The following is a 26550-nucleotide window of genomic DNA, read 5'->3' on the forward strand; positions in this document are numbered from 1 at the left end:
AAAAATATTCTTTGTAGAAAAATTAAATGTAAAAGGCATAAATTTATATTTATCGGCAAAACATCTATATATAAAAATATATTTTCATATCTTGACTTTTTTACGTCATCCTCAATATTCCAATTCAGTTGTTGACAGGTCAAAACTTCATTTCGAAATAGGTATGAAGCGAAGATGCATAAATCTGTATCTTCAAATAGAAATGCTTTGTATGTCACGCTTTATCTGGCGGTAAAATCAAGCTTGTGCATTACTTCAAAAATAATGCTGATAGATTTGTATGAAGGCTTGAAGAAAACATGAACAATGAGCCCATAATGAACTCGGGTGTAGGTGTGGATATCGGTGGATCCATGATAAAACTTGTTTATTTCAGGTATGAGATACAAATCAAGATGATAGTTTCATGTGAAATTGTTGAAAACAGTAGAGATTGCAACCGCTTTTTTGTTCATGAGATAAAAGACAGTGTCTTATTCTGATGTCAGGCAATTGAAAAACAGCTTCGAAACGCTGGTTCAAATACATTATTTATCAAATCTCTGAGTACTTGAAAGTCGGATGGGGCGTGGACATGTGCGAGTATTTCTCTTTTACTGTACTGAAAAAAAATCTGAAACATAACTGAAAAAGAACTAACGTACAAAATACCACGAGACCCTTGGAACCTGTAGAACTGCCTTCATATGTCATGAAAGAAGCTATTGGATTGAGACTAAGACGCGACTCCCATCTCTCTATCAATAGTACGCATACATGAAATGTTATAGGCCTCTCCACATAGAGTGGTTCCTAAAGTTCTTTATATTCAATTGTGTGCAAGTGCGCAAATGCGCCACGGTATTTTAAATTTAATTTATTCAGGTAAAGACCTAGGTGGCGTTATAAGGTTTATAAAAATGCCTATTGGTAGAGCCGATACGTTCATCAAGTTTGTAAAAGGTAGAAAAAGCTTAGGTAATTGGTCAAGTGACTTTTTTTTAACTGACGCAAAATGTCTGTCTCTCGATACAGATACAAAAGTTTTTCAATTTTTTGGCTTGCATATTAGTCAAAAGCTCAATGCTACGGGGGGAGGAGCCTTCAAATTCGAAAAGAAAATCAAGGAGGAACTGGACATTAACATCAATAAATTAGACGAAATGGAAATGCTTGTCAGTGGACTTGATTTCGTCCTTAACCATATAGAAAATGAAGTGTTTACATACAGTCACGAGATGAGAAAGCAGCAGTTCTTGTCGACTGCGATGTCCAGGCCAGACGACAAACCCTACTTACTTGTCAATATTGGAAGCGGTGTTTCAATTCTAAAAATAACCCCAGAAAAGACCTTTCAGCGTGTTTCTGGGTCTTCTATCGGTGGAGGAACGTTTTGGGGATTGCTCCGAAAGATGACGGAAATCACCAATTGGGAAGAGGTCAAAGTGTTAAGCTCCAAAGGTGACAATAAAAATATCGACCTACTAGTTGGAGACATTTACGGACACGGATACGATAAATTAGGACTAGATTCTAATGTAATCGCGAGCAGCTTTGGAAAATACGGAACGAGGTTCGACCATGATAATCCAAATTTCTATCCTCCTTTTGATGTACCTGTTCATTGGACCTCAAATATTAAAAAAAACAGCACTAGTGCTGATCAACGCGACAACAATTCACCTGATTCTACTGCTGCTTATTCCTCTGCTGATATAATAAACAGCCTGCTCTTCATGATAAGCAACAACATTGGCCAGGTAGCGTATCTCAACGCAAAGCTGCATCAAGTCAAGCGAGTTTATTTCGCCGGAGGGTTCATCCAAGGAAACCCATTCGTCTGGCATACACTTAGCTATGCAATAAATTTTTGGTCAAAAGGTGACATGCAGGCTATGTTTTTAACACACGATGGGTACCTCGGCTCACTGGGTGCACTCATCACGCCAAGACAAAAAAGAGAAGACAGATTCAAAAATGCTAGCTAAAAAAATCATTATAATCTGTCTTAATCAATCACATGTCTGCATATACACTCTTAATATTGCCGCTCAATAATCTATAAAATTATCTAGATAAAACAAACATCAGGTGAACATTCCTGTAAAATTTATTTTATGCAGCCCACCACATTCAGAGATAACGGGGATTGGACCCTTGTCACAAGAAGACATAAAAAAAAAATAAAAACAACTTTTTTGACTCAGTTTCAGGCGAACTGCTATGACATCCATGATGTCTATGGCAACAATCTATCGGCGTCCTTTATTGCATCGACCATAAAAGATATCGAAAGAATAAAGTACGCCTGTGTAAAACTGATAAAAAATTCATGCCCGAATGCTACTGATAGTTTTTAAATACATGATCGCAAAGACTACGCTTGGAAAACTCCGGATTCTGGACCAAGGTAAAATCACTTCAATGTTGGAAAATGGAAAAATACACGTTATTTAGCAGTTCTCCGCATCAGAGAAAGGTAAGCCATTTTTACTGCCTTGGGCTAGGTAAACTCTCTTCTTTTCGTTCCAAAATGCAGTTTTCTCTCCTGTTGTTAATCATTGAATTTTTGAGACAAGATACATTCTCAACACCTATCCTGAAAACTTACGACCCAGTCTACACTGTCAACGACATCGAAGTTCTGAAATACTTTGGGTTTGATATATGCAGCAACAAAAATGGCAGATATGCTTTGTCGGAGTTAGAAAGTTGTCCGACGGCAGCCACATCTCGTCCGTTATTCGAGCAATCAGTGAATCAAATTCAGAACACCGCAGGAGAAAAACCTGCTACTAATTTTCATACGCCATCAAGCCCTGAACGAACACCTGCAGGTACCATTACTGATATACCGAAACCAAATTTCCAAGGTGATGAATCGGCTTCTGCTTCAAAGCAGGTTCTCTTTTACATGCCCCATTGCATGAGAATATTGTACAATAATATTATGGAATCTAACTGGAATAAAAATTCTTTGAAAAACATACTTCTCGTTGGTAATAGCTTCCAAAATACAACAGATAAGATTTTGTGCAAGCAAGATAAAAAAAAATGGTCTATCCTTATTAAGGCCAAGGAACTTGTAGATGAGTACTCTTTGCCGAATTACCAAGCACATGATGACGTATTTAACGATACAGTCGTTCACGTGTTCAGTGAAGATAAGCTAAACAAGGTGCCAATATCAACCTGGAAGATAGGTGAAGGGGTGGCTCAACGTCACGGTCATTAATTTAAAAGAACAAGCAGACAGGTAGCATGATGCCAGAGACCAAGTGGATGAATGATTAATTATGATAGAATCTTCGGTTGTTAATTTCAAAGGCAGCTTGATTTTAGTGCAAACACGTCGATTTAGCCGATATCAGCGTCTGGATTTTGCCCTCTTCTTTTTGGGCGGCTGATGACTGGATTTGCTGTCTGAATCATCTTCGTCAATGCTATTTGCGGAAGATGATCCTTGATTTTTTTTGGCATGTTTCTTGGAGGATTTTTTTTTTGAATTGACAGTTTTAGCTGCTGAACAACTGCCTTTGATCTTCACGCATGGATCAACAAGGAGCTGCATGGAATCTTTGCTTTCGAATTCAGATGGATCAAATTCGATGGAAGTGATGTGGTTGCATTCTAGGTCAAGTTTAACGAGAGACCTGAGCTGTACAATTTCTTTCGGTATTTTTTTTAAGTTGTTGTGGAACAAAATGAGCTCTTTTAGCTTGGTCAAATTAAGCAGTGAGTCAACGGGAATCGACTTGATTAGGTTATGCTCAAGGTTAAGTGTCTCAAGTAAACAAAGAGAGAAGCAACAAGCAGGAAACTCAGAAAACCGATTGGTACTAAGATTCAAAACCCGGAGGTACTTGAGTGACGACACACTTTGGGGAAGAAAGTCTAGATCGCATGCCGATAAATTCAGCACACAAAGTGAACCACTTAGAAGCGATATAGAATCAGGCAGAGCTCTTATTTTTTTTTTTGTAAAATTGACCTCAGTCACGTTGAGGTCTTGAGCTTTCTTAAATTCAGACTCAAGATTCTCAGGAGAAAATGAGGACAACTTGTTAAGGGACGCCTCGAATTCCATGTTAGCTTGCATTTTTTTAACACTGTCTTCTGCCACCTCCTTGCCTGCTCTAGTGAGCAGTTCCATTAATTCCTCAACCGTCCATACGCCACCCTCATCCGCATCCTCTTCCACATCTCCCAAGCTCTTTGCATGTTTAAAAATAGTTAGCAACGGTTCGAAATTTTTCGCGTCCACGCGCAAGCAGACGAAATTTGGCTGGCATCGCCTTGCTAAATTTTTTTCTATATCAGGCGTACATCTTCGTCTACTTCTCCGAACTTATCGTATTCCTCTCTTTTTGATTCATCAATCAAAATAGAATAAATTTTATTACACTGTTTGAACTTTTCTTCAGCCTCCTAAAAAAAAGCAACCATCAATAACGGCTATATTTAGAGGTATCTCTCTTTTTAAAGTCAGAAAAAAGAGAGCATACCTTGTCTCCTGGATTCTTGTCTGGGTGATATTTTAACGCTAATTTAAAATAAGCTTTTCTTATTTCTTGTTGTGATGCAGAGGGCAAGACCTCGAGGAACTTTGTAAAAAGAGGGTATTAGTATTTTGTCGCACCCATTGCGAAGTTGAATTCTACTGTGCGGTGAATAAAAAAGGCTGGTGTGTAAAAGAAAATAGAATCGGTGCTTGACCGTACATCATAGTACTCAGTATACTGGACCAAGCCAGATGACATATTGGCCTACTGTCGAAATGAACGAATCTGATAAAACGTTAAATTTTAAATGCCGATATGTGGATTTATGTGCTGTGTATTTATTAGAGTCACACTATTTTTTTTTAGCTCACTTAGTCAAAAAAAAAGCCCTGATGAACAAATGCAAATGGTCTTTCGAAAAAATTTTTCGAATTTTGAAATTTTTTCATTGTTTTGATATGGATAGCCCCACATAGAACTTTCTCAACCGGCTCGGTTCTTTCCTACAGAGGCTTTTTTGTATGTTTATTGCCATATTGAAATGATGTGTAAACCCACAAATTTTTTTATTTGTCGATTTCTATTCTAGCAAAGAATGTAGACCAAGATTTATGAAAATATTTGTCCAGGAGGATATTCATTGACGAGAAGATCAACAAGCTTATCGTATTGAACTTTTCCGCTACTGTCTACTGTGATATTCTCTAAAATTGAGTCTACTTCTTCGTGAGTCATCGCATCGCCAACTGTCAGTAAGATTTGGCGGAGTTCAGATTCGAGAATAGTGCCATCATTTTCAGTATCGAGAATTTTGAACGCATCTCGCATAGCTTTGTCTTGGTCGAACGGAGAGCTGAAAGGCTTGCCAAACGCATGCTTGAAAGAACCAAAATCTATACTTTGTTGGTCTTTGCCGAGTTCGGCAAATACTGCATCCAACTCCTTTTCGGTAGGATTTTTTCCTGAATAAAAGTGGAGCTCATGAGTCGCGAGTTCTGCTATAAAAAGGCAGAGATGGCTTGAAATTTTTGAATAGCAAAAAAAAAAAGGGCTACAACCTACCTAGAGCACGGATGGCCAAAGCCAATTCCTGACGTGTAATGTAACCATCGTTATTGAGATCAACATCTTCAAAAACAGCTTTGAGTTGCTTCGCACTGACTGAACCAGACTAAATCAAAGGTCTTAGAAATGCCAAATATTTTAACGCCAAAAGAAAACAAAGCCCGTAGTCCAGCTATTAAAATTACGGTATACAGAGTAAGACGGGGCATCTACTTTAATGCAAAATACAATGTAAACGTGTGCAAGCATGGCCATAAATTCTACTCTACTTTTTGTATTAACAGGAAAAAAGCAAACCTCAAGAGAACAGCTAATTCATGATAGCAGGGATAATTGCAGTATTTATGTCATACCATTGTATTCAATGAGAGTAAGAACGGTTTCTAAATTTCGAAGTGTTGTCCAGAGAGAGCAGAACTAAAAAATTGTAAGCTCTAATTTTTTTCAGATATTTATACATTTAACGCTTTTTTTATACTTGACGATTCGAATAATGCCTTCTGTATTTCAAGATTCACCTGAAGCATGACAAGCGATATGCAAGACTGAGCCGAAAATCGGAATTTTGAAAACAGACGGAACTAGCGATATCTATATAATCATCGATCAGAGGGTTCGACGCCTGAACAGGCATTTATTGCACGCTTAAAAAAAAATAATGCATAATACATCTGTGTATTACGGAGTTGAAACAAGGTTTTTTTAACCTGTTCCTCAGTTTCTCGCGTTGCCTATTCAAAGAAAGAATAGTAATCTTATTAAACGCATGTTATTTTGTGGTGACGACATTTGATTGAAGCCACAAGCAACGAAGTAAATAGAGCTGAATGAGGGTTCTTTTTCTGGTTTTCATGAGGTTTCTCAGAAGTTGTTGAGAGGCATTGAAAACAACTTTTACTGGCAATTTTTAGGATGTAAGAACAAGAGTTGGGAAGAACCTGAGCGTCGGGAAAGCGCTTAAAGCGCCTTATTTTAGCCCACATGCCAAATAAATTGACATTCTTACCTGATCAATCCCTATTCGTTTTTCTGAGCTCGTTTTGAGGATTTCGGGGATAGCACACACTCTCCGGGAGGCCCATTTTTCAATTTCTTTTTGAATGGTGGCTAGGTGCTCAACGCTTCGGACCTTGTCTAGTTTTGTGAGCACAATTTGATAGATCAGTTTTTTTTCCTCTAATCGGTCAGCAAATTTAATGTCAGAATTGGAAATTCCTCTTCTCGCGTCGACCAATATATACACTTTCTTGGGTAAGGAGGTACCCAAATATTCGTTAACTCGATCTTCGAATTTTTTCCTTTCGGAAAACGATGCACATGCATATCCGTATCCTGGCATATCGACGACGACCAGCTTGTTGTCCAAGGCTAGCATCTGGACCAGCCGAGTTCTGCCAGGATTTTTCGACACATGAAGGACGTGAGTTTTGTTGCCGAGGAGTGAATTCAACAGAGATGACTTTCCAACGTTAGAACGCCCACACACACAAATATGAGGCAAATTGAATATATTTGGAATTGAAAAAAGCCGTTTGAAATTGTCACTGCTTATGCTCGAGTCTGATAAATCATTGGCACCCCAAATAGCGGTATCCTTAACAGACATATTAGAAGTCAAGGTCATTCTGTCTGAAGGGAGACCTAGTTTCATCGATGCCTGCTTTTTTTGATAAAGGTATAAGCTCCCAGGAATAACTTGCATCCATTCGACTTTTTTCTGAAAGACGGACCGGCATCGACTCAGTAGGTGAATTACTTGTCTCGAAATGCTAGATGTAGAATCAGAGTTTGCAAGATAAGCTTCATCTGGACCAGATTGATCGAATCCGGTATCGCTTGAATTGTGTATATCGTTCCACAAACATTCATCTGTTCCCTCCATGTTGTCCGTTGGATTGCTGGGCAAAAATGAGGAGAAGTCGGAAGAGGATGAGGGGGAAGTAGAGTTGAAATCGTTCTTGCCGGCAAGCCTATCATTGTTTGTTAAAGGTCGGTTGATTCGAATATTTTTCGTCAGTAGACCATTTTTGATTTTTTTGCTGGTAATTTTTCTGATACTACCAGGATTCAGCGGAGACATATCCGGTACAGCATTGCCTCCTTCCAAATATATAGCCGTTTTTCCTTTAAAACGTTTGGGCCGCAGCTTCTGAGATATCTTATAAGCTCGATTGGGACTAATTCTAGATTTGGCACCCGACAACTTGCCGGGTAGGAGGTCTCTAGGAGCTTGAAACGCCATTCCTTTTTGTTTCTTCTTCTTCGCCTTGCGCTTTCTGTCGCGCGCAGACAAGTTCGCCAAACGCTCCTGAGCTTTGCGCTCGCATTCCGGTGTAAAATCATTTTGGCTGTTATTTCTGCTCTGTACGCAAAATAACCTGCTGAATGATGGAAATTTCACACTACTGCTCAGTAAACAATTATGCGGCTTTTCCAACCTCCGGACGCCGGCAGGACTTCGTAGGCCCGAGACTGAAACATTGAAAGCGCTTCGGACGTTTCTTCTGTCTAATGGAAAGGCGCGCTGTACACAAGGTTCAGCCCTTGGTTTTCGACGACGAATATAAGTTGAACCAACCACCGGAAATCGCCGGTACAACAAAGGATGAGCGCCAGGCGTGCTGGCTAACAGCGCGTTGCCATGCTCATACAGGCTATTGAAAAAAATGTGCTTTCGAGCGGAAAAAACCCCAAACAAATTCATTGTATCGTTCTTCAACCATGATGCCATCTTGAAAAAATCAAAATCCAAAAATAAACTGAAGACGAGAAAATGTGTGCTCAACATCTAAAAAACATCACAAGCACACCTGTCATGAGCTTTCTTCTAACCACCAATGCGTCTTCTTATGACCACAAAGAAGAGATATAACTCTCCTCGCGAGTTTTTACATTTTTTTACCGCATCACACAAAAAAAAAGCGGAAATTAGGCTTCGGCCATAAGAGTGCCAAAATATATCGCTTGTTATGCTCCTCTCCATATGGCCGAAGGTTTCAGTACACCTCAATTTTTGAAGCCCAATTTTGTAGAGACGAGAACAAGTCGTCGCCGTGTATAGGGGGTGAATCTATCCTCGAATTGCTCGAGTGCCTTCAGCCAAGTCCCATCGTGTTTCAAAATTTACAGGATGCACTCTTTCGTCTAGCTAGGACTTCCAACGAATGCCTCTGTTGAACCGCGTCTAAAGCGGAGGCATTGCCAAAACCGTTCAAAATACGAAGCGATACGGCTTAGCCGAACACACCACAGCCTGGAGCTTAAACGTATATGGCTCAGCTCGACCGGAAGTCGTGTATTCATAAGGAGGGAAGATTAACTTTCTGGGCAAAAAATGCAGAGTACCGAGCTAGTCGATGCGCTCTGTCAAATTGTAGGTGGTAGATCTAGTATGCGAGTGAAGTTGGCTCCCGAGATACCATGTCAAAATGAAGCCGAGTTGTCCCGTAGGGGGGCGACCTTATCAGTATTCTTGACTATCCATTTACCTATAAGCATTCTGTCAGACGCGCCATATCCCCTCACAGCGGTAGATTGTCCTAGCGACTAAGTCACAACGCTGGCCGCATCGCTTTCCTCAACTTAGCATTTTCCAATCCAAGCTAGTTTTTGAGGAATTCATGAACAGCTTCGGTCTACCTTCGAAGGACGCAGCCAAAAATACCTTTCGCCCAGTCGTATGAAGAGCAAAATATTCTTTTGACAAAAATATTTTTATCAGAGCCATTATGCAAATTGTCACGTCCAAATGAACACCGGATGCATGAATTCTGCCAATTCAAATACGCTATACCAAGGATTGTATCATTAGTGCGTGCTAGGCTCTCCTTCTTTTTAGCACCACTTCGGCTTCTAGAATAACCGCCTGCAATAAAAACCAGGTAAATAGAGAACGAAATGCACCCAGCATACGTCAAGGCATATTTATTTTTTTCTAAACCAAAAACAACCAAATGAGACCGCCTCTATTCGAAAGACTGTGGAAACTTGCAGTGGTCAACAGCCAAAAACTATTTGCTTACTATCGTCGTGCTTGCACTCAACGATAAATTTACCACCTCAAAATAATCAGATTCACACCATATCAATCGAACTTCGTCTGACCGACAGCAATCGCAAATGTGCTCAAGACTTTTTTTTTTGACTCTTCAAATGTGTGCCCTGAACTTGTTCAACTTTCGCCAATCAATACGAAAAATTTTTACATTTTCTATTATGTTCTGCGCGCTATGTGTTGGATGTCTGCCATGGCCAAATGTTCTTCTTAGGTATCAATGTGTTCGGAAAAATTTTTCGTTTAGAGTAAGTTTACAGCAAATATTCGATGAGCGCCTCTCTTGGTACCAGGGCTATTCAAGAAATTCTCAATTTGTGCGCTCGTCAACGGCGGCCTTTTACTGAGCAATCCCTCGAATTGTTTTTCTTCGGTTCCAATTTGTACCCGTTTCCACCATATCCTGTAATAGACGCTGTACAAGGCCAGAAAAAAATTCCGCGAACTTATTATCACAGATCAAGTCTGTACGTAAAAAAAAAAAATTCATAGGCCTAGAAAAAATTACTGATTTCGCTCGAAAAGCCCTTGCGGTCAACTACGCCAACGAATATAAAATAGAGTCTGTATTGAAAAACATCCATAAAGAATGCTTCAGATCAAATTCAAGCCGAGTCGCTATCACATGGATTAACAAAGACGCTTTTGAATACTGCGATCCAGAACCTAGTTTAAGAGAATGTACCTTGGCACAACTCCCATACATCCCTGATATCAATGATTTGAGGGTGAAAGACACTCGTACCAAAGAAAAACTAAAAATGATTGCCAGGCTGGCCAATTCTTCTGAGACCGTTATCAATTCATGCGAGCCAAGTGCAAAAGGGCAGCTCTTATTCGATCTGCTAATCAAATACATAAATAAAACTCACTGTGTTCGATTAGATGATGAAAACATAAAAAGATGTTGGCATTCTATCGAATTGAGTGCGCCTTTCGTACTCACGAAGGAACTACAAAAAAACTCAGTTTTTAGCCACTATGTAGAAAAAGGATTATACTACCATCATCATAACTGGTGTAGTATCCTAAATTATACCAAGCTTCTGACAATCCAGTATGGTGCTACACATAGAAACCTCTATTACTTCTCAGCCACGTGCATACAAATACTTAAACAAGTCTCCATTATTCAACTCGCCATCTCAGAGTTTACCCCCCTCAGCTATTACCAGCTCGTGTGCATGGCGAACATAAACAACGTGAAAATTCCTCTGAGTCTCAATTGGAATTACTCACAACAACAATCCCTGCACCCCGTTGACGTAAATGCCTCACAACCAAAACACAGCGGCAATCTCTCATTCCACCACCCTATGCCGCCTGCCCTAAACTCCCCTTACTTGTCCACCTCAAAAGTAGACCAAGCGTTTCTCCAAGCCATCGGCCAGCAAGTAACTGTCATGTCAAAAACCATCAACACATCCAACGTCTCACCACCGCCTCTTTATAACCTAATCAATCTTATGTGTGATGTCTTACAATCAGAAGAAAAACTTACTCATCATCAGATATTTAATGCTATAAAAGACCTCTTTTATCAATACCGCCTCATCTCCAACCCATTCACTAACTCAACCCTACCGCCAAAGTACCCTCCAGAGAACTTCTTCAATTTTTATTCGGAATGCGCCAAGTTATATTTACCACCAAATGCCCAACCTTCATTCGACTCTTTTCTCTCTCGTCTCTCCAACACTCAACCACTTCATCTCTCCCATGGCATCATCCCACTCAAAAAATCTGCTCCCGTCCTCAGTGCTGTTCATAAAGTCATATACCGATTCATTCTCCGCAGTTTTCTCTCCGCTTTTATGCCAGATGCCACCTATGACACCATAGACGTACATTTTGAAAACCAAGGACGTTTGCTCAGCGCATCTGCCACCATCTGCACTAACCCTGGCTGGACTATAACTTCTTCTATTTTATCCCTCAACCAGGTAGTAGTTAAGCCCATTAAAAAAAATCAAAATCACCCCTATTTAACCCCACTCGATTTTGAACAACATTCTGTACCTCATGAAACACAAAAACTCTATTTTGACAATTTAAACGCCCTTCGCGTTGGGCAACTCGTCTGCGTCGACTCACCCTTACTATTCCACCGACCTCTTCAGCCGCCACAACATCACACCGCGGCATCACTTCTCAAGCACCTGCAAACCATGTTCGTAGACAACATACCAGATAATTACGCATATTGCACTTATGAATGGGTGACTGTTATACAAAGAATGACTATAAGAAAACTAATCTCGGGTCAAAATGCCATCATTCTCCCCCTTCGAGGCTTGATTATGCTCAAACTTACTCTAAAAATCCCTGTGTTTCAAGAGCCCTTCGTTAATTCTGTTGATGGCTACCATCGTTTTCAACGGCTCATTTTGCAAGATCTCCAAAAAAGAATTGCACTCTCTCCTTATGCTATCTTTGTCATAGCTATAGATTGTCTAAATGTTCATATAAGTCCAAGTTTTAAAGAAAAACATGAAGATTCAACTCTCTCAGATCTTGTCTGTCCAAACTGTCACCTTTCTCGAACTATTCAGCGAATCAATACCTTCATGTTCTGCACATCACTACTATGCAATGTTGTTGTACCTCAATTCATCCTCGGCCATCAACTAACTATTCAAGATTTAAAAGATATTTTAAACTTCAAACCTGTCAAAATCGTCTCACCTTTATTGAGTGATTCTCCGACGTTCAAACTAGACCCTTCGACCTATATCATCTATCGATTTGTAGAGCCGGGCAAGCCGCTGATTCCCTGTCATAAACTGGATATTTCCATTCCTGATCCGCTAAATAGGTCTTACAAAAAACTGATGGAATCTAAGTACTTCAGACGATACATATCTTACGAATTATAACTACAAATAAACTGAACATGCATTCATCGTGCATCTGCCATACAAAAAAATAATCTATACATAAAAATGTCGTCAAGGGTGCAAAGAATCAATACGCCATGGTCGAAATTCAAAACTGCCGGCAAGGAGAGGTGCACGCCTCTTAAACCCCATTCTACGACAGATGGTTTCCTTCATCGGGGCTCCAAAACTCAAAAATTAAAAGAGGATCCGGCCATGCTATTCATCCCGCTCTCTCCAGATACAACTTTGCAGTAGTAAAAAAATCGCGAGAAATGAAATCTGTCGAGGACAGATTGTTTCTTTGAGCATTTTAGACTTTTTTTGTTTAGATCTTCTTCAAACACCTTGTTCTCATGAGGGATCAGGAACGCGTATGTACGAAGATCAGCACCTCTTTTTTCATTTCTTCTCAGAAGTTTCGATCCGATATCAATTTCTTTCACCAGAAAATTGCAACAGATCTCAAACACCTCGTAGAGAAGTTCAAGTTTTACCCAAGAAAGGAGGCGGTACGAGAAAAAATATAGGAAGACACATGTTCAATTCAAAGAAATACTCCGTCTTCAAATCCAATCTTCACTAAAAGAAATTCGGTCAGACAATTCATCTAGTACTTGCTGCTGTATTTACAAAATAGGCCTGGGAGACATATAAGCTATTGTTTTCACGTGCTGCCGACACGCACAATCCCTATGCAGGGCACTACAATATAATACAATAGTACAATATATATAATATACGAATGTATATACATCTACATGTAAACACATAAATTTATAATATGTGTGTAAATACATCAATGGTAATAATCTTGCGTGGCTCACAAGCCTGATGCAAGTCTTTCAGTTGGACGGCAATTCGGTAACTTGCGCGCCCCTAACTTATCTCGGTAATTCTACCGGAGAAATGGGATCTACAGCTTAAATTACTGGCTACGTGACATTTTTATGTTGGAAATATGAAAAAGTGATCTGTTACTTCTCAGCAGATCGGCTTTCGTTAAACACAAAGCCTGGCTGAATGTTGATGTAATGTCACAGATTTCTAAGAAAGGAGAACAGGAAATTATGTAATAGTACATTTTCTGATTACATGTTCTCAGGTAGAGCATCAGGCACAAGATATGTTGCCAAACTATTTGAATCATCCACAAACTTTATCTTTCTCGAGGTGTTTTCATCCAACCACCTTCTAATAACAGGCCAACAAGTGTGGAAGACAGTTGGCGCATTTAGTACCAAGCACACGCCTAGTCGTTCAGGGTAATGTTTGTTCGAGAGCCATATTAAGTTCTTGATCATTTGATAATCCATGCAAGTTATTCTAAAACCCTTTAAGTCAAATACTATGCACAAGTTATCTATCACCTCTTCAAAGCATCTTTTGCACGCTTCTTCCAAACAGTAAACAACAAACTTTGTTAACTCTTCAATGTCTCTGTCATTGACATTATGGTTCTTAACTGGGATGTAAATTATCGGCCTTCCATTCACATCTCTGTGATGCAGGATTCTTGCTTTGTTTCCCTCCAAGTACTTCTTGATGATTGGATTATTTACAGTTAGTGACTGAACTTGATATTCTTTGCGCCACTCGTTGGTCTTCAAAATTGCCTGAAATGCTGCGTCCACAGTTTTAAACGCTCTCAAGTATCTCTCTAAGGAAAATGAATTGTGGTACTGATCTGGATCCGCAGCAGTAACTGATTTCATTCTTGATTTCAGATCTTCTACATTCTTCACATTTACGGAGACCCTACTTGTGGTTTCCGACATATTTCCAAAACCAGCGTCGCTGTGGAAAGGTGGTATTGACAAAAAAATGCGCCTTTTCTCCAAATTTAATCTATTTCGCTCCTAGATGTTACAAACTATTCCGACGCTGACCCAACAGCACCTGACAACTCAGTAGACATACCTGTAAGCACACTAAGCATGCATTCATAATAACTATATATGTGTGCTACACATTAAATATACATTTGTAATATGTATATACTGTATGTACACATATCAAATATACATTTATAATATAATATATATATGTATATATATATATATCGTATGTATTGTGAAAAGAATAGAACCATTTAGATTCTATCGACATAATAGCGATAGACGTAGGTACTCTTTTTTTGTCCCATTCGATAGACTCGGCCGATGGCCTGATCTTCACTAGCAGAGTCAATCTGGTCAAGAATGAAAACATGATTGGCAAGGTTCAGAGTCAGTCCACTGGACTCTTTAAGAGCATTCAACATGAGGACGCGAATGCTCGATTGCTTCAAAAAATCCCAGATCTGCCGAGAGGCATTATGAGATTTGTTTTCATCGGCGCCAGATGCAATTCCCCTTCCAAACCTATACCCAATGTGAATTTCATCTAACAAAACAGACAGCTGAATCAGAGTTTCCGGCCAAGCAGAAAATATAAGCGCCTTGCAGTTGGGATCACTCTCCTTTGAAAGGAACAGTTCCTGGAGTTTTTTAACGACCAGGTACAGTTTGGTTCCAAATCGCATCAGAGGATCGAAGGGAGACATCAGTAGACGAACTGTGGTTTCCAAGCAGTCTTTCATAGATTGCAACTGAACACTACGCTCCTGAAAAAGAGACATGCTGTTCGACAAGGAAGTATGAGTTGGCAAATCAGCGCTGGATTCAATTTCTCGTAAACTATGACAAAATTTAAGTTTTTTTTCAACATAAATTGAGCCGGTCGCTACTTCCAGTTTCATCAACTCCAACTCGCGAAAATGAGCATCTGCCATCATCAGAATGAGAGATAGCTCACTTAGTGTACTCAACTGATCTGGAGTCACAGACGTTGGTTCCACTCGAAGTTTTTCTATCAATCGGTTGTGATACGCCGTACATGTCCCTTCCAAGTGAAGTAGGATCCGCTCGGCAATATTCAATTCACCTCGTAGTACATGGGTTTCATTTGGACCCTTGCTAACCTTCACCAACTGAACTAAACTCATCTCATACTCATTTAAAAGATCCATTGCCAAAATTTGTGATTTTTCAAACTCCTCAAGTTCACCTCGTTTCAATTGGACTTCTTTCTTTGCCAGGCTCATTGAAGAATCCCTCGCACGCAAAATGCGATCTAATTCTGTTTCCAGTAAGTCTGCAATAGCACCCACCTCAGAAACCTCTAATGATAACACCGATGGCCTCAAACCATGAAATTTTGTGTCATATAGCTGACGAACACCTTTTTGTAAATTCTCGAAAAAATCAGAAACATTTTTTTCGATCCACAGAAGCGCCGCGACCCACCAAGGCTCTCTGGGATAATTTTCCCGATTTCGAATCAAGCGGGAGGTGTTTCGCTTCCTCATCAGAAACGCCTCTCGTTTCTCCGCCAACACATTCAACGACGAACGAAGAGCAACGGTCTTAGCAGATTCGGCTTTCTCTGCCCACTGGTCTCTTTTCTCCCACCTTTGTAGTTTCGCATGTATTTCTGCCATGTTAACGCACGAATGGTAGCAGCATACCGCTGCAGCCGCTTCAGAAAGCTTCGAGGGACAAGTAAAATCTTTTGTAGAAGCCAAAAGCTTCAATAAATCACCCTCTAAATCATACTGTGTCAGCTCGGCCGCGCGCTCATAGTATTCCATCGCACATTCATAATACGCTTCGGGTCCCTCGCTACAATCGAGGGAAAGCCTATGATAGCTGTCTCCAATTCGATTGAGCGCTTCGCAAACCGCGAGCTGGGCTGTGTGCAGCTCTTGGATTACGACCCTCAGTATCAGTTTCATCGTCAGTGTGCGATCATGCATTGATGGAGATAAGTCAGAGGAAAAGTAAAGCTGAGCCACACACTGAAACGGACAACTTGTAAACTTTTGAAACTCAAAAAGTTGCAAATTCGTCGCGATTGCTACCGCGTTCTTCTTATGCTGGCGTGATCTTTTTCTTCGACCCTTTCTGGGCGTAGCAGTGAAAAGGACCGACTTCAATTCCTCCTCTTCCAAAACAGTCTTATGGTCCTTGTTTGCAAGGCGTGCGTAGCAAAATTTCTCACATGTACTCAATTCCATCGTTACAGTTTGCTGCTGAATTGGTGGAATCGTTATCTGGTGTCGAACGTGCGCCTTTGAACGGCGTCGCATGATGTCTTTCAAGTAAGATATCAGCATCTCATCGGGCAAGTACCACCGATCTGCACATCCCAAAAACTCAAAAAAACCTTTCAAATCAGAAAAGTTTTTCTGAATAGGTGTACCGCTCATAGCCCAGCGGTGCACAGCCTTCAGCAAACAACACATCTGCGCCATTTGGCTTGCACTTTTCCCATGCATTTGAGCCTCATCCATGCATATGCGCCACCACCTCATCTTCATCAGAGGAGATTCCACTTTCTTGTACTTTGTGTTCGAACTCCGCGTTTTCACACGCGGTTTCAATGTGTATGCAAATTCAGTGGATAGTACGTCGTACGACGTCAACACAATATTCATGTGCTCAAAAATGTTTTCCTGTCTCCTCCCTCGCTCGTACAAAGTCTTATTCAATCGAGACAAACCAGGATAATACATGCAGTGCAACGAATTTCTAGAATGCATCGCAATTTCGTCCATCCATTGACCGAGTAACAAATTTGGAGCAATAACCAAAGTTGCGTCAGAATCCACCAACGACGAATTTGGCATTGGAAATCTGCCAGGAGCGCTGTTCTTCGAAGACCAGCGACAATTCGATAAAATCAAAGTAATCATCTCAACCGTCTTCCCAAGTCCCATTTCATCCGCTAGAATTCCGCCACTCACCCCGTCGTGATACGGCGCCTCTAGTTCTCTGTACAACATCCAACTCACAGTCTGGATTTGGTAATCAAACAAATCGGAAGCAAGCTCGGGCGGCGCTACAAAACCACCTTTTTCCCACTCTTGATTTTCGGGCCACAAATTGTCGTAAAATTGCTGAATGTCCTCCCGTGCCGTCAACAATCTGATGGGAGTGTTACCGATTTTCACCGGATTGGCATCAGAGGTACCGGACTTTAATTCACTGACTGAATTCTCGGTAGCAAAAAGGCATTTCCGGTGCTCCGGATGAACTTCTGGATGTAAGGGCACATTTGAACCATGCTTCGTTGACCCCATATCAATTGAGCAGACTTCATCATTAGGTGACAGGCCATGCCTCGAATAATTTTCTTGTTCGCGAAAAAATTCTGAAAATCGACTTCTGTGACAACCACCGCCGTCTGAGTTTGTCACAAACAATTCTCGGCCACCCGAGAAACCATTTTTCTTCCCTAATAACTCTATGTAATTTTTGTCAACGCTCTTATGGGACCCGCCGCCATCAGGTACAACATGACCGCCATCGTCTTGGCTATTCTCTGTTGAACCATCTATCCAAACGGAACCGTCGTTCCCTGCCAAGCAATTTCCCACATCGGTCTTCTCTTTCCGCAAGCGCTCTCTCGATTCTCCCTCCTCGTCCACTAAAACTTTTATTTTTGTAACATTATCCTCCAAACTCCTATTCGTCTTCGTCCGTTTGCATTCAGCCATGTGCTCGCCCGAAACACCGCCAACTTCATTGATCTTGACATCTGATAGCCCATATATCGTGCCTCCACCATCGCTACCCAGAGAACAACTAAAATCTTTGTCAATCGCAAAACATGACTTGTCTAAAAATGTTTTCTCCTCGCTCTCTCTTTTCACTTCTTTCCTCTCCTCATCTTTCTTACAACTAGCTTCCTCGCTACCAAATGGTCGCATTGTTGAGCCGGAAATCATTTCTCCCTTCTGCAAACCATTCGGCTCCGATTCTGCCGCCAGCGGGTCGCATTTAATTCTCGCCGGGCCCTCTTGGTCAAATGTTGTATCAGTTGTCTCGATGTTCGCGAAACTCCAGGGGTTTACATTAACTCGTCGAGCAAGGACTCTTGCCAGCCTTTCATCTCTCGAAAATGAAGGGAGCATAATATCACCGCCACTGTGACATGCCAAACAGCAGGTTCTGTTTATACCCAAACGAAATGGTCAAAGGTTCTGTTTGTACCCAAACGAAATGATTAAAGGGAGAGACCTTAAGCAAAGACAGAGACAAAAATGCACGAAACTATCTATCAAAAAACTTCCTTGTCACACGTGCATGCACGAAAAACTTGCCCCACAAAATATTTACTACGCTACAACTATCAACCCCTCGTTGCTCAATCTACACAAACCATGAGCTCAAAGTGTCACGAATACCAATAGCAGAAAAAGCGTAATTTTGAAAATGTGTATAATCCCCACACAAAAAAGCGGATGCCTCTTTTCGTTAAGGTCGTACACCTGTGCAACTTTCTCCTGCTTTATGGCAGACAGCGCTTTTCTCTTGAGAAATGCGGGGCCAACTGGTACACTTCGGATTTGAAGGCTTCGGATGCCCCACTTTTCGCTCTCGCTCGAAGGAAAGCGGCCGTCGCCTGTGAAATTATGTTTTGTCGTAAGGACTGAAACTAAAGCGCACTGGGACGAATGAAAATATCCAAGCCTAATCGAGAACAACCCTCTACCAACAGTACAAAGTTTCGAGGAATTAGCGCACTCTCCACGGCGCGGGCACCATGTTTGCATAGACGCTAGACAGAGAATATACAAATAACCCTTGCCAGGGTCAATCGAATGGCGGAGGGATCGCTAGAATTGCTTTTTCATGACGAGGTGTACACGATTGCTCTCGGAGCCCCGGAACTCGGAAGAGGGATTAAAGTTTGCAGAATTACCTCTTGTCGATCTGAGCAGGCGGTGCACGCGCGCAGCACGCGTTTCCTGAGTGTACAACGCCACCTTCCTATCGAGGTTTCAATCAAATTTTTTGAGATGTGCTCCCTCTGTCTACGAGCTTCAGTCTTCTTTCTTAATGGATCCGGAAACCTTCTTCTGCAGAACATGATAAATTCTTCTCTTTTCGTTTTTGCCTCTTCTTTGCAGGCGCCTTCCGTCTCCGAATTTGACACCGAACTGAAATGCGGCTTTAGGAATCGCCTCGCGATTGGCTTCGTACTTCTCCCATTCCTGATCGTTTTCGAAATCGGCTCGTTTCAATTTGACTCTGTTGTCCATAGTCATCAAGTCTTCTTCTTCTGACTCCCCATAATCGTCCATGCCATCATATTCCTCGTTCTCAAATACCTGGATACCGGCGTCAAACTGAATTGTACTGAGGTGGCCATTATTGGCGACAGCAGACTTAACTTGGTCAGTCGTGCCAAGGGGCCGATCATTGCTAGATTGACCGTCGGCTTCAACGACGTCTTTCCAAATCTGAGATTTGGATTTGATATTAGATGCGATCAGATACGCGGAGGGGTCATAAACTCTGCCTTTGAGGTCTCCAAAAATGTCTTCGTCGCTGTCTTCGCAACGCTGTTGTTGCGCCTCTTCTTTACTTTTGGAAGCTGTTGGTGCTTTGAAGGAATCCTCCCCAGTAGGACTAGAGGCGTTTGAGGAGGACCGCTTCAAAGTAGCGTACAAATTTTGCAATGTTTGCTTGGCGCACTTTTCCTTCATCTCTAAATCAGCTTTCCTTTGCTTCAGACCTTTGGGACCCTTTTTGATATATGACATGAGCACACTCAGCTTCTTGAGAATCTCTGGATTCGTAGAAATACATACAGACTCGTATCGAGTGTCTCGGTCGTAGTAATTCTCAATTTGACGCTCTATAATAGTTGGTATATCTTTTGAAGAACTCGGATCGAGGGTGAAACAATAGCTCGTACGACCTAAAAGGAAAATATCTAGTGGCTGAGGCATCTCCCTCTTGAACAAAACGTTGTAAATCTGCCTTCCAAGGTAGGTCTGGAAATCCTGAGGTACGTCAATGGCCATAGCCTTACCATCTTGCGTCACCACCAACTGTTTTGCGGCCAAATTCTGGGAACCAGCAGCCTTCTGCTCGGCTTGCTTCATACGTTCAGCCTCCTCCTCCTCAATTTCGAGCTTCCGCTTCTCCAGCAACGCTGCATCAATACCCTGCACCAAGTATGTCGTCTCTTCGTCCTCTACAAGGTATTCATTATTTTCAATCTGGCGGCGAAAGCTGTTAGGAGATAACCTAGCTGAGAACACCTCGTCCAATTTTTCTCCCTTACTCATCATCTCAGTAGCCATACGACGCTCGTAGGCTCGATCTCGATACTTGCTGCTATAGGGGTAGGGTTTAGGACGTTTCGTCTCAGGACACTCGTTCAAATCGGAAGACGCTGGCGCCTTTGCAAAAGGCTGCTTGGCGACATGAGCAGACTTTTTAGGCGTCGAATTGAACGCGGCAAAGCGCGCTCGGGGAGTCGAGTGAACATGCGGTGTGGGATATGGCTTGCTAGGGTGGCGAAGATGGGCATACAAGTGGGTAGCAGATGGTGCCGTGCCTGATTCAGAACTCGCGTTATCATCTTAAATTATATTAGCAAAAAGGCAGTTCTACGATGTATGCAATTTGGCGCGATAAAAAACGCTTTTCGTGCACAAAGTGACCCATGCAAAAGGCGAGAAAAAAATGCATACTATCGGACATGGACTTTTCTTGTCAAATGGGTTCTTTTTTGTAGCAAGGCAACCAGTGTAAACAGGCACCGCGAAAAAGGCGTTGATAGTGTATTGATAATGTATTTTCGCCAGCTGAAGGTGAGTCAAAACTAACAATTTTTTTTTTTTTTCTGTTTATCAAAATATTCCCTTCTTTCAACGACGCGTACTTGTAATATCCACGCCGAATGCCAATATGTCCAATACACCGCAACATGCGCTTGTGAAAATTTTTCACCACCCCATACCGAGGGAGAAATGGTGAATCCTCTGTCTCTTCCGCTGCTCTGTCAACTCTCTTTCTTGTACACTTTTTTTTTTTTAGCATTTAAGAGAAGGGATCTGCTAGCTTTTTTAGACCCCCTTGCTTCCTGGCTACGAGTGCGAGGACGCTCTGCAGGTGTTCAATGGAAGATGCTTCGGAAGAGGCGGCTTTGACGGAAAAAAAGGTAGCCGCTTCTAAACCTCTGGTCGGCCCAGCCATACCAGACCATCTCATAAAACCCTCTGCTGACACGAATTCCAGCTGCTCAGAAATTCCATCGCATTCTGAATCTTCATCTCCTAACGCTGATCAAACTGAGCTCAGCGATGATGAGTTAATCGGTCCGTCGCTGCCGACTGAAACAAAACCCCTGTACACACGAGACGAACGTGCAGACTGGGAGAGGGTAAGAAATGGGTCTGCCAGGACGGAGACTTCCGACATCCCCGACTCGTCAAGTCACGAGGAATGGATGACGCAGTTGCCCGACCAAGACAGGAAGAGCCGCATTTTTGGCTACGCGAGCATGCAAAAACATGTCACACAATTTGCGAAACGAGGCGTTCAGGAGCGAGGTGACACCTCTTGCTGGACATCTATTGCAGGTAAAGGCGCGCCCGTACCACGAGGGAAGGATCCAGTCTCTGGACTGGAACTAGCGCATAAAATGGTCAGGGAAAGACTTGAAGCAGAGGAACGACAAAAACAACAAAGCTCTTGTACAAATTCTTCAGAACTACGTCCTTCGCTGTTTGAGCAGGTATATCGCGGTTCATTAAATAAAAAAATACAAGGCTCTTCTAATGAAGAAGCTCAGAGTGCCCATACTCCCATCCGTGAACAAGAAAACCCCAGAAAGAGGACAGAGCGCGAAGATGACCTAAAACGACGAGACAAAAAACCTAAAAGTGGGTCTTCCGTTTATGAAGAGAAAAAAGAAAGTAAATCCTCACAGGATGAATCACCATATGTTCCATTCTTTGACAGAGAAAGAGATTTGGCCTATTCTAGCCAGGCAAGTTTGCAAGCAAGAAGAGATTTTTTCCGACAAGCTAGTCAATTAAATAGTCGATTTTCAAAAGGCAGCAGAGACTACTCACGTGATCACTAAGAGTGGACTCATCAGATGTAGAGAGATAATAAAATTCAGGGAGAACGCTAAGCGGAGGGGTTGGTATATTATTTTTTAATACGCGAACCTCAAATTCTATCGTCTGTGTGTCTCTACCGTTGTCATTATGAGAGATGTTTGAGGGTTTTTTTTTTTCACAATATATCCTCTGTTTGTGCTTATGGGATATAGATTTCTCTTGAGTTGACGCCGTTGCGGCATTGAATGTTTTTCAGCTTATCAGCCGTTATTTATTGTAGCGGCCCTTGAAAAGGTTATGATGAATGGGCAAGAGGACCAAGACTTGAACTTGGAAGACTTCTATACGACGCTTGACCGAATCAAGAGCAAGGCCGAGATAGTGGCCACCATCTTAAAAGGGCTTCAGTTTCCTTGCAAATGGTACGCCCGCGCTGAGCAGATTGCGGTAAAAAAAGACGCGTACACCTCGAAATAGCGTGCGATGACGTACACGAATTAACGCCCTTCGACTTGACAGGCAAATTCTGATGGGTCAATTTTCTGCGTTGTCCAAGCAATATAGAATGCTAAATGAGGAATTTACGGGTCTGATGGAAGAATGTCGCTTCATCTATCCGAGCTCGCTTGAAGGTCTGCAGAATCCCCATATAGTTCCGGAGATATTGAGAACTCGGATGGAACCCGAGTTTGAGAACGATCATCGAAATTTGGCGGAAGAGTGGAAGAAAAAATACGGAGAAAACCAGATCTCGATCAGCGAAGTCGAGGAACAAATAGATGCGTACGAGCGTATGTGTGGAAATTTATTGGACATATTGGCGAACTTGGTTGAGACAGAAAAATCCTCGAGGCCGGATAGTAAATCAGCGAGGTCGGCTGATATCAAGCCGCAGTTGAGAAGATTTTTGACTTCTATTGAGAAGGGCTCGGAATTGTGCTTGACAGACAAGACGGAAACTCTGGGCACCACTAACTCGATAATTGGTATGCCGACTGTCGGACCGTCGATCAGTCCACATACGCTGGCATACTCAAGCCATACACAAGGCCATGAGGCACTGGTGGCAGGGGCAGTCACAGCAGAATACCCACAGTCAATGAACCTCCAGGCTCAAGCGAAGCAGCCAATGTTCTCGAAACCCCAAGTGGCCATTCCGCATCAACAGCACATTTCATTTACGATGAATCAAAATCAGCAACCCAAACATGGGGTATTTGCTCAGACGCAGGTAGGGGGACATAGTACCGTACAAACAGCCACAAAAATTCAGTTAAATAACAGCCAACTTCAGTCTGCAGCAATCAATCATGGTTTTCCTGACTCAGCGTCAATGATTTACTTATCACAGCCCAACGTGACGGGTCAAAGAGGTCAGTATCCAATCAACCTGACATCGCAACAGTCAAGTCGTCCTCTTGTATCTTCGAACAACGGTCACGGCAACGCTAACATAACACAAAGTCCCACTTCCACATCCACTCCGGTGCATCATCATTACTACTCTCATAACACCATGTCTCCCGCACAGCTTAATTCGTTGCAACACGGCAATATGTCGGCTTCTCACATGAATTCTCAGAGCGGCACATTCCAATTGCCTTCTCAAAACATGTCAAATAATCCATCTCTTCCTCCAGGACAAACTTACCACAGAACCAACCAGCCAAATCAAAGATAAAAAACGAACTTTGATGCGGGCCCCTTTCTCCTTGTGTTTTTTCTGTGCTTGTTCGTGCGCGTATATTCCGCTCTGGATAGAGCGGAAAAAAGTGCTCAGTGCGTAATGAGTCTCACTCCCCCCATCTCGCTAATCTTGTATGGGAACTTGTCGCTCGGAGTTGTAATGTACATAAAATTCTTAGGAATTTTAAAGTATTCAGAAATTTTTTCGATCATGGCAGGAGTAAATTTTCCCTTTATGAGGCACAAGCAAATGCTCAGTTTTGGATACATCTCGTCCAGTATAGTAACGTTCCACCTGATACGTAGCGGAATCTTGTCTTCCCTCTCATATACGTGCACGATATGTAGACAGTCAGTTTGCTCGTTTTCTCGAACATAAGAGATCGCTTTGTTTAAAATCGAAATGTCGTCGGTTTTCGTAAAGAAAATCATCTCTTGGTGATTGATCTTCTTGAAGAGCTTTTTCAGCTTCTCTCCAAAAAGTTTGCGCAAAGGAGAGTGATACATATAGATGATGATACGAGTCCGCGTGAGCATGCCAACGATTACCACCAACGACACAAAGAAATAAATCGAAAAATAGGCCAAATACATGATATTGAAGACCAAATTCCCCACCAACGCTGATGCGACAAGTGTCAGAGCGAGAAGAACTACGGGAATAGGAGCCCGATATTCCCGAGGAAGCTTGCTTCGCTTGTATTTGAGCAAAAGATTTCCAATAGCAAACAATATGAGCACACTCAAGAACGAAATCGTATAAACACCACTGAGAGTGACAGTATTCCCTCTGACGATCAAAATCAGACTACAAGTAATTAGGTAAAATAGGAATATGATCCAGTGGTTCGTTTTTCGCCATCGACCCTCGTTAAGCAAAAACTGAGGCAGGCAGCGGTCCAAGGTCATGCGGCGAACGAGACCAACTATGCCAACAAAAGAGGTCAAAACCGCTCCTGTGAGGACTAGAATTGCATCAACGGAAACAACGACTTCGAACCAGTATCCCAGAGAAGTGTTAGCCAATCGGCCAAGTAACAATAACACGTTCCTTGGATTCGATATATAGTTCATAGATATTAATGCCATCGAAAGAAAAGTCAGAGTGGGGTTGAAAATGCCAACTGCTATAGTCATATTTCTTAGAGTCTTAGGAAATACGTTCGCTGCCTGCTCTTCAATGTAATTGGAACTACTCTCAAACCCAGACACACCAAGGAGGCCCAGGCAAAACCCATAAAAAATGTCCATCGGAATGCTCCGAATAGGGGATAAATTCCAATTTGCAACCAACGTCTCAGGTCCTGTCATAATCAATTTAACCACCGAAGCTACCACCAAAACGCTCAAAACAGATACATGAAAGCAAAACAAAACCGACGCCATGATGGCGCTTTCCCCAATTCCAATCCACGTAAGTATGGCTATGAATCCCAGCAGGCCTACGGTGAAAAAAAAGGAGTCAGACAGCAGTTCAGTAAGACAGGCTTTCGATGCACCCACAAAATGAGGAAAAAGGTGACTAACTCGACCTCTGAAGAGAGCTTGACGTACATATAGTTGCCGGTATAATTGGAATTTTTGGGTACAACAAGTTGGCGTATGTCGCGCTGGTGCTGGCCGATACGACCGCAGTTGCCGTATAGCTTAGAAGTGTTAAAGATGCAGCTATCGATGCAACAAGCTTGTTGGTTGTATTGAGAAGAATGTTATAGGTTCCACCATTGAGAGGCAAGGCCGTTCCGACTTCCGAGTAAACAGATTGGTACAAACAGAGGACTAGAACGACCAATAGCATAGACAAAAATGACCACACTCCAGAGCAGGCAATAACCAAACCAATCGTATAAAAGCAGGAGCTAGTGATGTCATTGCCTGTTGTTTACCGAAAGTAAAACAAAAATTTCGTATTAGAAAACGTCTGATATACTTGCTTCGCCCCGCGCTACGCGTTCAAAGATAACTCACTCAGAGACCGGCGCAAGCAGAAACGATGAGGCCGGCTCTGAAAGACTATAGAACAACAAACTATTCGAAAATCGTATGTGCTGAAAATGATTTGCTTATGTAGAAAGGAATGTATGAATTAAAAGGAATGAAATTAAATCAAATCCTATCGGCCTCACTTTTGCTCGTTTTTCTAGTATACACACCTGAAATAGTAGTTGCCAAAAAACTACCGAGCGCCAACTTAACTTGTTGAGCTTTCTTCGTATTGTACTCGTCCTCATCGGCAAAGAGATTGACATGAGTGATACTTGTTCCAGGACCTACAAATTCCAAAGAATCGTGAAAATTACCTGTTGTTTTGAGATTTTGATATCCCAACTTGCCTCTGTTATCATTGGTATCCATGTTTTTCGACGTCACCAACGGAGTGATTTCTTTCGGATCCATTGTAGCGCAGATATTGAATGATAAATAATACCTCTAAGCCTTTAAAAGACTTTTTCTCAATGATTTTCGTTTGAGGGGCGATAC

The 26550-nt window shown here is 41.9% G+C and overlaps 10 protein-coding genes across 13 annotated transcripts; 5 read left to right on the plus strand and 5 right to left on the minus strand.

Annotated features, from left to right (window-relative positions):
* Positions 1-107: 107 nt before the first annotated feature.
* LOC126325855 (uncharacterized) lies at positions 108-1998 on the plus strand. 4 transcript variants are annotated; one of them, XM_049995351.1, is made up of 5 exons: positions 108-161; positions 287-376; positions 658-746; positions 865-942; positions 1015-1998. In XM_049995351.1, exons 2-5 carry the CDS (start codon positions 300-302, stop codon positions 1965-1967), a joined length of 1197 nt encoding a protein of 398 aa, XP_049851308.1. In that variant the 5' UTR covers positions 108-161; positions 287-299; the 3' UTR covers positions 1968-1998. The 4 variants fall into 4 exon arrangements, with proteins under 4 accessions (XP_049851308.1, XP_049851307.1, XP_049851309.1 ...); XM_049995350.1 differs by having other exon boundaries at positions 117-209; XM_049995352.1 differs by lacking the exon at positions 108-161 and adding an exon at positions 466-576 and having other exon boundaries at positions 316-376; positions 675-746.
* Positions 1975-4389, plus strand: LOC126325857 (uncharacterized). The gene is made up of 2 exons (XM_049995355.1): positions 1975-2281; positions 2356-4389. The coding sequence occupies exons 1-2, from the start codon at positions 2097-2099 to the stop codon at positions 3212-3214; spliced, it is 1044 nt and encodes a 347-aa protein (XP_049851312.1). The 5' UTR covers positions 1975-2096; the 3' UTR covers positions 3215-4389.
* On the minus strand, positions 2319-4837 carry LOC126325856 (uncharacterized). The gene is made up of 4 exons (XM_049995354.1): positions 4701-4837; positions 4485-4583; positions 4306-4407; positions 2319-4192 (listed from the first exon to the last, which is right to left on the minus strand). Exons 1-4 carry the CDS (start codon positions 4737-4739, stop codon positions 3347-3349), a joined length of 1086 nt encoding a protein of 361 aa, XP_049851311.1. The 5' UTR covers positions 4740-4837; the 3' UTR covers positions 2319-3346.
* A 37-nt stretch (positions 4838-4874) lies between these two features.
* On the minus strand, positions 4875-6093 carry LOC126325858 (myosin regulatory light chain-like). Its single transcript, XM_049995356.1, has 3 exons — positions 5900-6093; positions 5544-5652; positions 4875-5443 (listed from the first exon to the last, which is right to left on the minus strand). The coding sequence occupies exons 1-3, from the start codon at positions 5900-5902 to the stop codon at positions 5091-5093; spliced, it is 465 nt and encodes a 154-aa protein (XP_049851313.1). The 5' UTR covers positions 5903-6093; the 3' UTR covers positions 4875-5090.
* Positions 6094-9721: 3628 nt separating this feature from the next.
* Positions 9722-12803, plus strand: LOC126325803 (uncharacterized). The gene is made up of 2 exons (XM_049995285.1): positions 9722-10067; positions 10126-12803. Exon 2 carries the CDS (start codon positions 10362-10364, stop codon positions 12474-12476), a length of 2115 nt encoding a protein of 704 aa, XP_049851242.1. The 5' UTR covers positions 9722-10067; positions 10126-10361; the 3' UTR covers positions 12477-12803.
* A 510-nt stretch (positions 12804-13313) lies between these two features.
* On the minus strand, positions 13314-14277 carry LOC126325824 (uncharacterized). Its single transcript, XM_049995309.1, has one exon. The coding sequence runs from the start codon at positions 14252-14254 to the stop codon at positions 13568-13570; it is 687 nt and encodes a 228-aa protein (XP_049851266.1). The 5' UTR covers positions 14255-14277; the 3' UTR covers positions 13314-13567.
* Positions 14278-18403: 4126 nt separating this feature from the next.
* On the minus strand, positions 18404-21139 carry LOC126325846 (protein Red-like). Its single transcript, XM_049995339.1, has 3 exons — positions 21007-21139; positions 18539-20894; positions 18404-18469 (listed from the first exon to the last, which is right to left on the minus strand). The coding sequence occupies exons 1-2, from the start codon at positions 21014-21016 to the stop codon at positions 19345-19347; spliced, it is 1560 nt and encodes a 519-aa protein (XP_049851296.1). The 5' UTR covers positions 21017-21139; the 3' UTR covers positions 18404-18469; positions 18539-19344.
* A 295-nt stretch (positions 21140-21434) lies between these two features.
* On the plus strand, positions 21435-22403 carry LOC126325880 (GPALPP motifs-containing protein 1-like). Its single transcript, XM_049995387.1, has one exon. It carries the CDS (start codon positions 21435-21437, stop codon positions 22401-22403), a length of 969 nt encoding a protein of 322 aa, XP_049851344.1.
* A 277-nt stretch (positions 22404-22680) lies between these two features.
* Positions 22681-24064, plus strand: LOC126325848 (uncharacterized). The gene is made up of 2 exons (XM_049995341.1): positions 22681-22805; positions 22903-24064. The coding sequence occupies exons 1-2, from the start codon at positions 22681-22683 to the stop codon at positions 24062-24064; spliced, it is 1287 nt and encodes a 428-aa protein (XP_049851298.1).
* On the minus strand, positions 23160-26489 carry LOC126325847 (uncharacterized). The gene is made up of 3 exons (XM_049995340.1): positions 26223-26489; positions 25624-25944; positions 23160-25511 (listed from the first exon to the last, which is right to left on the minus strand). The coding sequence occupies exons 1-3, from the start codon at positions 26464-26466 to the stop codon at positions 24160-24162; spliced, it is 1917 nt and encodes a 638-aa protein (XP_049851297.1). The 5' UTR covers positions 26467-26489; the 3' UTR covers positions 23160-24159.
* Between the last annotated feature and the right edge of the window lie 61 nt (positions 26490-26550).

The sequence above is a fragment of the Schistocerca gregaria genome, unplaced genomic scaffold, assembly GCF_023897955.1.
Source record: "Schistocerca gregaria isolate iqSchGreg1 unplaced genomic scaffold, iqSchGreg1.2 ptg000946l, whole genome shotgun sequence".
NCBI classification, from domain to species: Eukaryota; Metazoa; Arthropoda; class Insecta; order Orthoptera; family Acrididae; genus Schistocerca; species Schistocerca gregaria.